The 11,025-nt window shown below is 31.5% G+C and overlaps 2 protein-coding genes across 5 annotated transcripts in view; one reads left to right on the top strand and one right to left on the bottom strand.

Moving 5' to 3' along the window:
* The first annotated feature begins 768 nt into the window (after window positions 1–768).
* LOC105428028 (cobalamin trafficking protein CblD) lies at window positions 769–3,637 on the top strand. 2 transcript variants are annotated; one of them, XM_089080466.1, is made up of 5 exons: window positions 769–927; window positions 1,136–1,277; window positions 1,800–2,209; window positions 2,315–2,531; window positions 2,658–3,637. In XM_089080466.1, the coding sequence occupies exons 2-5, from the start codon at window positions 1,136–1,138 to the stop codon at window positions 2,732–2,734; spliced, it is 846 nt and encodes a 281-aa protein (XP_088936592.1). In that variant the 5' UTR covers window positions 769–927; the 3' UTR covers window positions 2,735–3,637. The 2 variants fall into 2 exon arrangements, with proteins under 2 accessions (XP_088936592.1, XP_088936591.1); XM_089080465.1 differs by having other exon boundaries at window positions 891–1,050.
* The window catches only part of LOC148936110 (clavesin-1), a 9,052-nt gene continuing 1,178 nt past the window's right edge, over window positions 3,152–11,025 (bottom strand). Inside the window, exons 2-7 of one of the 3 annotated variants that reach the window (XM_089080463.1) lie at window positions 10,674–10,873; window positions 9,039–9,468; window positions 6,806–7,205; window positions 4,897–5,207; window positions 4,700–4,793; window positions 3,152–4,615 (exon numbers count right to left, since the gene is read on the bottom strand). In XM_089080463.1, coding sequence (XP_088936589.1) covers window positions 4,467–4,615; window positions 4,700–4,793; window positions 4,897–5,207; window positions 6,806–7,202 — 951 coding nt within the window. In that variant the 5' untranslated portion in view covers window positions 7,203–7,205; window positions 9,039–9,468; window positions 10,674–10,873 and the 3' untranslated portion in view covers window positions 3,152–4,466. Of the gene's footprint in view, window positions 4,616–4,699; window positions 4,794–4,896; window positions 5,208–6,805; window positions 7,206–9,038; window positions 9,469–10,673; window positions 10,985–11,025 lie in introns of those variants that run through there. The other 2 variants (XM_089080464.1, XM_089080462.1) reach the window with 2 other exon arrangements.

The following is an 11,025-nucleotide window of genomic DNA, read 5'->3' as shown; positions in this document are numbered from 1 at the left end:
TCGCCGACGGCGATGCCGCTCGCTCTCATTGAAACAAATTGTTCGTTCGTATTTGTTCGCGCTCGCTCGCTCGCTCGCTCGCTCCGCAAACGCGGTTTTATACATATTACGACGATCGTTCGAATGCTTCAACAAGGTAAAGCACTCGCGGCGATATTTCATATTTGTGAGGTGCGCTTTTAGACAGTAATAATCGCGAAAAATACGTGCTATCGATGTAAATATGACAGAGAGAAAAAAGTCTGACGAAAAAACTAATTTCGAAATATTATTATTAAACTTATCATTTAATAAATATCAAATAATTATTTAATTTATTATTAAATAATCTATTTAATAAATCATAATAAGTAGACATAAAATAAAAAGTATATAAATCGTCTAATTATATTTGTCCTTGTCATTAAATCAGTTCGAAATCTATCGAATGCGACGTTGCGATTTTCGTAATATAAAAATGGCCGAAATGCTGATTTATCATAACTAAATTATTTATAAATATAAAATATTCGAAATATTCTAGTAGATATATATCAAAAATAATCAACGTAGAGTGAGTCAGTATATAAAAACTTATACGATATAAAAACTTTGAAAATTGGAAAAAAATAATAACAAGATATCGATATTATATCGCAGATTTGTATCAGTCTCAAATATTTTGACAAAGATTCGCGTTGATATTTCGAAATATTTGAAATGATAAGATAAAATGAATATTCCGAACGCAAGAAGGAAAAATACGGACGGAAAATATTAACATATGAACGTTACCCGCACTTTGATCTGACATCCCGAGAAAAGAAAGCAGACAAGATTATTCGATGAACCGCAAGTATCGAGGAGTATTTCGTCGATGCGGCAGCAGGTGGCAGCACCTGACGCGTGACGAATAACAGGTCGCGAGCGATGTATTATAAATAAAGGGTACGGAGACAGGTGATATTTTCATTTTTCGCATTCGGGCCCGAACCCTGTTTTCGCTACGTGGGTCCAAATCCGCCATACAAACCGCGCTTACATCTCGATGATGTGCTAGTATTCGTAACGGTAACAAAATCAGAATCGCCCGAACGCGAAAAGGATCGACGATCAATTGATTGCGCGGATATAACCTGCAAAACGGTACTTCCAGATGCTCTGTGTAAGACACGGGAGGAGACGCGGGGTCTCATTGCTGTTTAATCTGGTCCCGAAGGCTCTCTACTCGCGACGCAGCAGGAGCACGAGTTCCTACAAAGTCATCATCATCAAGTCCCATGGCGACTCCCTGGACGGTGGGTAACCACTTCACTTCAGCGTCAGTATTTGTCCGTGTTATTGGTAGAAGAATCAATATTACGGAGTCGTGAACTTATATTATGAATTCACTGTTTTTTTTCCAAAGTTCACTTATGTACGTTACCTCAAATTGATTGTTTATAATTTCTATTAAGGTTATGATTTGTACAACTCATAAAGTTCATTTATTCTTATTATTAATCTTAATTATGATTAAATATGTAGGAATAAATATTACAGAGTGCAAAAGTATTTTTATATATAACAATTGTCAGGGGATGTAAGAAATATTTAGATTATTTATAGAATAATGATCTTTTATTCTGTCGCAATTTGCCGTTAAAGAGGTTATTCTCTGTAGTTCTGTTCTTTTTTTTTTTTTTTGATTATTTTTTGAAAAATGTATCTTAAAAATGTATCTCTGAAAAATAAATATGTATCTAAATAAATATGTATATATAAAATAAAAAATGTATCTTCTCAAAAATGTATCTTAAAAATATATCTCTGAAAAACAGATATTGACAACAGTGCTTTGGCTGTCAATTCAAATTGGGAGTTATTAAAGCCAAGCGGCTTTCGATTTTATCTGCCTGGAAGGGTAGGACCTGCTTGGTTAGATGCTACAACTACTGCCCAGGTTAAGACTAAATTTGTCAAAATATGCGATGACAAAGAGTTTATGGAACCTTTGAATGATAAGAATAGATATCAAAAAAATGTAGGAAACTGGAAAACCATTCGACCAATGTTAGATTGTGAGGCACAAGAATGTCCCATTCTGCTGCGAAAAAGCATAGAGGAATTGTTCCCGGGATGCTTAGATGTAACAATGTCACATCTCACTATTATAACTATTAGTCAAAAAGCAGATCTCAAGTCGATGAGATGGCGTAAGGAAGCAGAAACTGAGAAACTCGCTAAATATGTAAGCCAATATATTGCATGATAATATACTTATTTGTTAAACAGAATCTAAAAATATAAATCTCTATGATGGAAGGTGTGCATATATACATTATTAGTCTATCAGTTTGTCCTAGCAGCCTCTGAAATATGTACAAAGCTCATAATGATCGGTTATTGGGCGGACTTTATTAATCCCTTCAGTGGGCAACCTTACTGGAGTTCGCGAAAGGATGCCAGTTTATACAAGACTGATGAACGGTTTCGCTGCATAGGATTTAAAGTACAACAGAGGAACAATTGTAAAATTATTACGTCTGATAATAGTCAACAAAATTTTATTGGTATGTAAACAACCGTCTAAATACAATGCGACTATGCGTCTATAATAATGGAGATAGATCTATATTTTGATATAGACGTTAATGATAACTAGGATTAATACATTTCAACTTTTTTGCCAATTTCAGGAAGTCTTTATACCACAGCACCGGCAAGCACAAAGTTTTTGAAGGAAATAATAAATGATGTTGATGATGAGGATTAATAAATATGTACATATATATATATATATATATATATATATGTATATATATATATATATAAAGAAGAAGGTTTAGTTTACTTACATAATAGGTAATTCTTTATCCGAGTTTTAAAAGGTTTTATGTATGAATAATTGAATTATTTTATCATAGGTAAACGTAATCCATCGATTCTGTGTTATAATAGAAGATATATATCTTCAATGAAAGAAAAAATATATATAATATTATTAAATTAATATTAAAATTAATATATATAAATATATATAAATATATATATATATATATATATATATATATATATATATATACTTATATGAATATTAACATTATTATATATATAATATTTGTTTAGCAACAAAAGATCAATACATTGTTAAATTATATTCAGAGCTCTTTGAAAAAACCTTTTTCACTAGTCATAGATAAAATATTTTTTTATTTAGATAAATTCGTTTGTATAAATTGAAACTATAAAACTATTATTTCTATCACACATTATTTCTTCAAGTTAATAAACATTAAATGAATTGTATAAAATATACCATAATCAACGCAAAATGTGACCAACACCTATTTTCTATTTACCGAATTATTTATTATATATGATTTTCATGTTAGAGAACCGCAAGTTCAACCAGAATTACATAATCACATTTTGCATATTAAGTAGTACGCACAAGAGAACGAACTGCAATAGGGATTCAATTAACATCACAAAATATAATTCGGATATAACTATAAAATAAACTAAAACTATATTTAAACAACAATTTAAACAATAACTGTTAAATGTGCTTATATTATACGAATTCATAAGAAAATCTTTAACAAGCCGCTGTGTGTTTCATTATTTGTAAATAAGAGTATATAATAAAAATATAACATTTTAATTATCTAACAAAGCTCTTAATTAGAATATATAAAATATGTCGATTAAAACAATCCACGTTTGCGTGTTTCCCAAATAGAGGAACGCGTCCTATTACAACGGCAATAAGAAACGATGAAATCTATTTTAGATAATCTACAATTCGCGTCAGAGTTAAGAAAAAAACTGAAAGAATTAGAATATATGCATCAAAATAAACGGTATAAAAGAGTATAAATAGAAATATTAAATTTTTATACTGAAATCTGATACGAATTATAGATGGTCTAAATCGGGCTTAAAAACGTGTCAATTTATCTTAAGATCAAGTCAACGATAACGACTTATAAATCTATAGGTAACTTGGTACCACCGGCGGAACGAACATTAATTCATACGCGTTAAAGAATCTTAACTGTTAAAAAAAATTCTTATATATTATACAAAACACAAAGGATATTATTCACATAGAATGTTTCGAGGTATTAATATATCAAGGTAAATTCTCTTATCTCGTGTACAGATCTGATTCTATCGTGATGTTTTACTTAATATTAATTAATTAAATTCATTTTTTTTGTTTATAATATATATAGAATAATAAATAGAATCTAGAGAGAAATAGTTAAGAATAACTAGACAAAATCGATTAAAATTATCGATTGCGTTTAAGTATCGAGTCGTTTGCATACTCGTTTAATGTGCTCACGATTCGTGCTTCATAATAACATATTTCTATAGTCACATGATTTTTTTTTTTTGGTAAAACTATTCATACGACGTAATCACATAATAAAGAAATAATTGTTAAGTGAGGTGCTGATAACACAGGATCATAAGATCGTAATAGAGATAGATTGTTTTTAGTCGACTTCTAGTTTTCGGAACGAACCGCATATTCCACCAAATTCATCATTAGCCTCCTGATAATCTTTCGCTGATACTTCGATGTACATATCATCAAGGGCCTTAAGTTCATCTTTCTTCTGCTTTAGTTCCTTCTTAAATTCCTCTGAAATAACAGAAGTGGGCGCATTAGAAAATGAAACAATTTAAACTTTCTTAAGAAAAATTATATCTAGGAGAATCTCTGTACCGATCATTTCTGAGAGTGGAACTTCTCCGCCGTATTCCTTCGGCAGTATCTTTGGATCCACCATCTCTAACAATTGCTGTATATCCTTGTGCATCTGCCAATGTTACAAACATGATTTATGTAAATTTATGTAAATGATTTATATAAATTATTCATGTAAATTTATACACGCAGCGCAAATAATTCGCGATATTTACCATGAGTCGCGATTTCAGCTTTTCGTTTAGCAACGAAGTGCCAAATTCAAAGATCTTTGCCACGGCTCCGGGAACATTTATGAAGTGCGTCTCTTTATGACGCATCGGCGTGCTATTCTGTATGCACCTCAGTACATTGCGAATATCCGTGAAGGACCAGGCGCTGAAATGGCTCATGGTCAGTCCTGCCTCGTCGTTGATGTATGTGTAACCGTGGACCTGACTTTTCTCATCGTCCATCAGGGTCTCCACCACGATACTGTGGATCCGAGCCATTAATCTCGACGAGAATTTATTGGGGTCAAAACGCCCTTAAAAAGGAGATGAAATAGAATGAATACTCTACTCAGAAATCCGCAGTAAAATATATTAGAGAGATATCTCAATATTAGTTTAAGTAGAACAAAAAATCATATAAAAATCAAGATGACGTCAAAATGATGATAGAATGACGCAAACCCTCATGTTTTGATCATGAAAAACTGATGAAATTACAATTATGGAACTTAGCATATCACTTTAAATATTTCACAATAATATATACACTTAGATTGTTAAGAAAAATCATTATGATGAGAATATGCTTTTTTATCACTTCGAGTATAATATTCTAGAAAGGCTTGTATTCTTTTCAAATAAATAATTTGCAATATATGTTTCAGATATTATTAATGACAGATGAGATCGTCAATATTACAATGTTCTATTGATCACAATTACAAAAAGTGTTATTTAAAAATAATAATTAAAAATAAATGGTTAAGATTTTTTTGCATTATTAGTAATTAATTTATAAAGAAAAAAATACGAATGCTTTATATGGATTATCTGTTAATTATTATTATTTAATATACAAAGCCATATTTTTTGACAAAGATCATTAAAAGATTACGATACGGTCATGAAAAATTCAAATTATTGTTCGCTGAAAATATAAAATAATATTATCTTGACTTTGATATCGTTTTGACGTGATTTAAAGATTCTCTTGATCTTCATATGATTTTTTTCTTCTACTTGGGATATTCGATTCACACTAATCTGAACAACACAAAGAGATATCATGTAAAGAATCTAATATAAAGATTCTAAAAAAATCATGTCTCTAATACTATGTCTCTAATGAAACATTGAATATTAATGTCTCATTAGAAAACCAGATTTCATATAGAGTACTAATACATATTCAAGTTATGGAAAAGATGTTTTTTAAGAAAAGATATTTTATTAAAATTATTTTACGTAACTTTAACATATTTCTTATAGATTATTTTGAATCATACTAAAAGAAATAAAATCAAAATAAATGTATACAAAAAATATGAACAGAAATGCATTAGGTAGTAAAATGAATATCTTCTTTCATTCATTTATGCTTGAAATAAGAAAAATAATATTTGTATCTTTTTCCTCTAATTTTACAAATGATTTTGTAACTAGAAATAGTTATATTATCATTTTTTTTACAAATAGTTATATTATCATTTTTTTTTACAAATGAGACAAATATGATTTTTAAAAAATGGAAACAAAAATTGTTTTTTGTTCATTCATATAACAAATGTAATACTATCAGAGATGTATAAGCTAATAATAATATATTGCACATAAAATCATGGATTTAGAAATTGCTGAATTTTAATAATTGATAATGAATAATAATGAAATTGATAATGGATGAATAATAAATTAAATATCAATTAAAAAAACGAAAATAATTTTATTACGCTCACGTCGACATGTGAATACTAAATGCTATCTGAAGACTTTTAAAAAGAAATAAAAGAATTATTTAATTTCAATTAGTATGCGTAAGAAACAATTTAATCTATCGATTTCCGTTTAAATTACTCTAAATTAGTCTTCTGAAATTAGTTTTCGGACTTTTGTGTATTCTTGGGATCGTTACCTGCGCACGACAATATTACTTTTCGACCATGCTTATCCCGCTTTAACATCGGTACCAAGTAGCCACTGTCGATGATGGCGTTGATTTCCGGGTCGTCGATATCGAGATTCTGGAACCAGTCAGGATAGAGTTGTCTGATGGTGAGATAGCGTTCCAACATCTCTTGCGCCATCGGCAGACTGAACTTTTTCGTCCTGAGAAACCTCAGCAGGAACAGCGAGTCGGTTCTGCATCTTTTGATCGTGGGATGTTTCTCGATCCAATGGCGAAACTGCTCCAGCGCCTGTTCCCTCGTGCTGTCGTCCTCGCGAAGTTCCAGCCTGGCCGTTTCCAAGGAGTCCGCATCCAGGGTGCTTTTGTACTCGTCATATTTCTTCTCCTGTCCTTCCGTGACCATCGTCTAGTAATCAAAGTAATTCGAGATTAATATCTTATCTTAGAATCTTAAATCTTGATTTTTTTCTATGTCTCGAGAAAACCATATTTTAATTTGTGAAAATATATTATTTAAATTAGCTAAATAAATTATTAGATTTTTTTGTCAAATTGAAAATGTCTTTATTATTATGGGGAATAGGTTTTTTTTTTTAAATATTGAGTTAACGATAAAATGAAAACTTGTTATTGTTAAAAATAAAAAAAAAAAACCAGTAAGAGATGAGAAAATAGGGATCACATGGTCAAATTATTCCGGTTTGCCAACAGCCGTTAATATGATATGGAGCGTAAAGAGAAAGCATCAGGTAGAACGTATTACTGTTGAACACATTACTGTTCGTACTCGAATAGAAAATTATATTAACGTGGCGAAAATAACTAGGATTCCGAGATATATTTAGCATTCGGATAATATCATCCGTCGCCTCTTCTAATCACACGCAAAGTGAGAGAAATTTTGCGAGAGAAGCGAACTTAATTAATAAATGCTAAATAAAAAAACGTTTAAAGTTAGACAACAGTTCAAAAGAAAGTTTTCGCTTTCCTCTAGTATTTCGTATCGCGTGTATCGCAAATTATATAAGTGGTTAATTAACTTTGGACTAATTGATATTCCGATATAATCTAATCTCCTCGCGAGAGGGGACGATTTTTTGCTTCTCCTCGGATTTCGGAGGCCTTGAGCGCATCCGAGAGCCGTCGGTCGATGACAATGGCTTATAATTCCTCGCGGGGTACGCGGGGTGCTTAAGCGAAACGAAAGTGAGACACCGGGAGGAAGTAGTAAACCGGAGGGGCCTCACCGTTGCGCGCACAACGGGAACACGCGCGTTTCGCGATGTGCTATATTCATGCCGAGCGCTCGGCTCCAACTTTCTATCCTATCACGACACCCAAAGCGCAATACCGTGAATGCGAGTGAGCGCGATATCGTTTCATCCAAAAAGACAGAGAGAGAGAGAGAGAGAGAGAGAGAGAGAGAGAGAGAGAGAGAGAGAGAGAGAGAGAGAGAGAGAGAGAGAGACAATAATTTAATGACATTGTTTTGCAAGTTTTTTCTAATACTTCGCATGCGTATTCTTATCATATGCATATGCATATAACTGTGAACTTGAATAATGAAACAATTGCAAGAAAAAATTTATAGGACTTATTATTATCATTATTCGTCATTCGACAAGCCGATATTACTGTTTACGCAACGAAACGCGCTAAAAATGTTTTATTTCTACTGTCGTTGGAAGAGACAGGCGGTATCGCGAAGAAATTATCGCGAACTTGATGGACGGGTTACATTGATCCACTTTTATCATTCGCACACTTGCCGAACACCTTTGCAAACGAATATAATGAGAGTTAATCGATTCGCGAGAAGAAACTTTAAATTGCGCTTCGTAGAAGTAAGTCGTAATTCGATATTTCGATTAACCAATCAATTCCAGAGATCTGGGACTTTTTTGTTTCTTTTGCTCTTCGATATACGCGCTTTCTCTTTATTTTCTTCCTTCGAGCGTTTTTCCTTTCCATCTCTGTGCGAGATTTAATTCTTACTACTTAAATGTACATTATTGCATCTTGATTAATTTGTCAAGGAAGACAAACACTCGCAAAATGTTCTCTAATAAGCATTTTTTTCATTTAGTTATTTTCACACGTCTGAAAATGGCGTTCTCAATTTTGCCATCGCGTTTTCAGAGCTGCACATAACTTACATTACGAGAAATTCTTCTTAATTAAGATGCTATCCACTTATTAACGAACTAATAATTAACGTTTAATTAAATATTTAATTTACTGCTTTTAGTCTCTTCTTCTCGCGCTGACCTCTTTCTATATTTCTATCCTGTCTTCTTCTTTTCTTCAGATAGCTCCAAGATCTTAGCTTAGCTTCTTCTCTTCAGGGTAGAATCATCTAGCCAATTGAGATTTTCTCCTTCCGGTCGAGCGGTGTACTATTTCCTTTTTCACTCGATAATACGATTTGGAGAACGCGAAACGTTCCGAAAGAGGTGCCGAATTATACCAATGCAGAAATACCAAGTTCGTAACGAAAGATGGACGTGGACTGTCGGACGGTGTTCACCAAAGTAACTCGCTTGCTCGGCCGACTGGTCAATTTAAGTAGGGATCGTCGTGGTGGTGCTGGCTCTCCGACGTGGACGGGGTCTCAGGACCTTCACCTACATCTCGGCGACGCTCTCCGTCTCTCTCGCGAATGAGAATACCTGTAGGAAATATACCAGGAAATATACCTGTAGGAAATATACCAGGCATATCGTATCGCTGTATGCAAATAGATAATATAGTACGCAAGCAAGTATATTTATGAATAATTTGAAAATGATCGAGAATATCGTAACGTAACGTAACGGCTGGGACAAAAAATTGTGTTCTTATCAATGAAAATGGTAAGTCTAACAACACGTTTGTTCTGTTTGTGTCTGATCGCGATCATGAAAAATTGATTAGCTGGATTATCCTATATTCATTAAATTTTTCCACTTGTTTTCAATTATCTGTTATTAATCATTATTATTTTAATGATAAAAATTTTAAACTGCAATTGAAATATTAAAATTCTACGTTGTTCTTGTTTTATTTTTTTCCATAATGATGTAGATTTTGATCTAAAATTGTAACACAGAATATTTTTGATTTTCAAATCTAATTTATAATTTGTCAATAAAGAGTTAGATAAAAGCAATTTTTTAAAATAATTTTAATTAAATATATACAATTCATAGAACTTGTTCAAAGAATTTTTGTTTCTTAAAGAAAAATCTATAACATTTATTAATCTTGAACAATATTTCAAAGCTAATTGAATGTTGTTCGTTATATATTATATAAATAAATTGTATTAGATTTTCAATAATTTATTCTGCGTAATACTAAGTTGTGTACATATCTTTATACAATTCGAATACAATTTTAAAAATATTTGTTGAATATAAAATGTTAATTTAAATATTTGTAATTTCGAGTTAAACATTAATATAATAATAAATATAAATTCTTGTATTTAAAATTTATTATATATAAATTTACAGATAAATTTAGTAAAATGTAATATATCTAAATACAAATAATACAAAATACAATTCTACTTTTATACAATTCTACTTTTTTATAAAAGTTTCAAAAAATAATTTACATAGCAAAAATTGTACTTTTATTGATATTTATACGTATATTTATATTTACATACAGTAAAAATTTCAAGCAATTTAGATAGCAAAGAGAAAAGGTATACATTAATTGTTACGCCGAGTACAGTTTTTGTTGGATTTTTGTAGATGTAAGTTTACACATTTATTGTGTGTTTATAAATTATTCGTTGGTTTGCAATTCGAATTGCAAAAGTACAAATTGGAGAATTACACACCAACGTGATACTTTCTTCGGCACAAAAAGCACCGAAGAAGCTCACCCATTCTCGAAACGCCTTCGCAACACAACGCCACTGCTGGGAGATTCACTTTCTTCTTGTAATCTTTCATTTTGCTTTCACCGCTCTTTCGAATGAGGATCATCGAGCGCTTCGATGAGTATCACGGTCATTTTTCGTTCCAACAACGTCCAGCGATGTTATCGAAATTGATCGTGCTTGCACGAAAAACAACGAATCGTCTAACCGAATAAAGTCACAAAAAACACAGAAAATGAAAAAATTGCGAAATTATTATCGTCCGATGATTTGTCGAGACTTCAGTACAGTACAGTAAAGAAGATTAACTTAAAAGTGAATAAAATTAAATACTAAATTTTTATAATAAAATAGA

This window comes from Pogonomyrmex barbatus, unplaced genomic scaffold, assembly GCF_055798465.1.
Source record: "Pogonomyrmex barbatus isolate J1 unplaced genomic scaffold, ASM5579846v1 scaffold3, whole genome shotgun sequence".
NCBI classification, from domain to species: domain Eukaryota; kingdom Metazoa; phylum Arthropoda; class Insecta; order Hymenoptera; family Formicidae; genus Pogonomyrmex; species Pogonomyrmex barbatus.
This window is presented reverse-complemented; position numbering and strand designations above follow the sequence as displayed.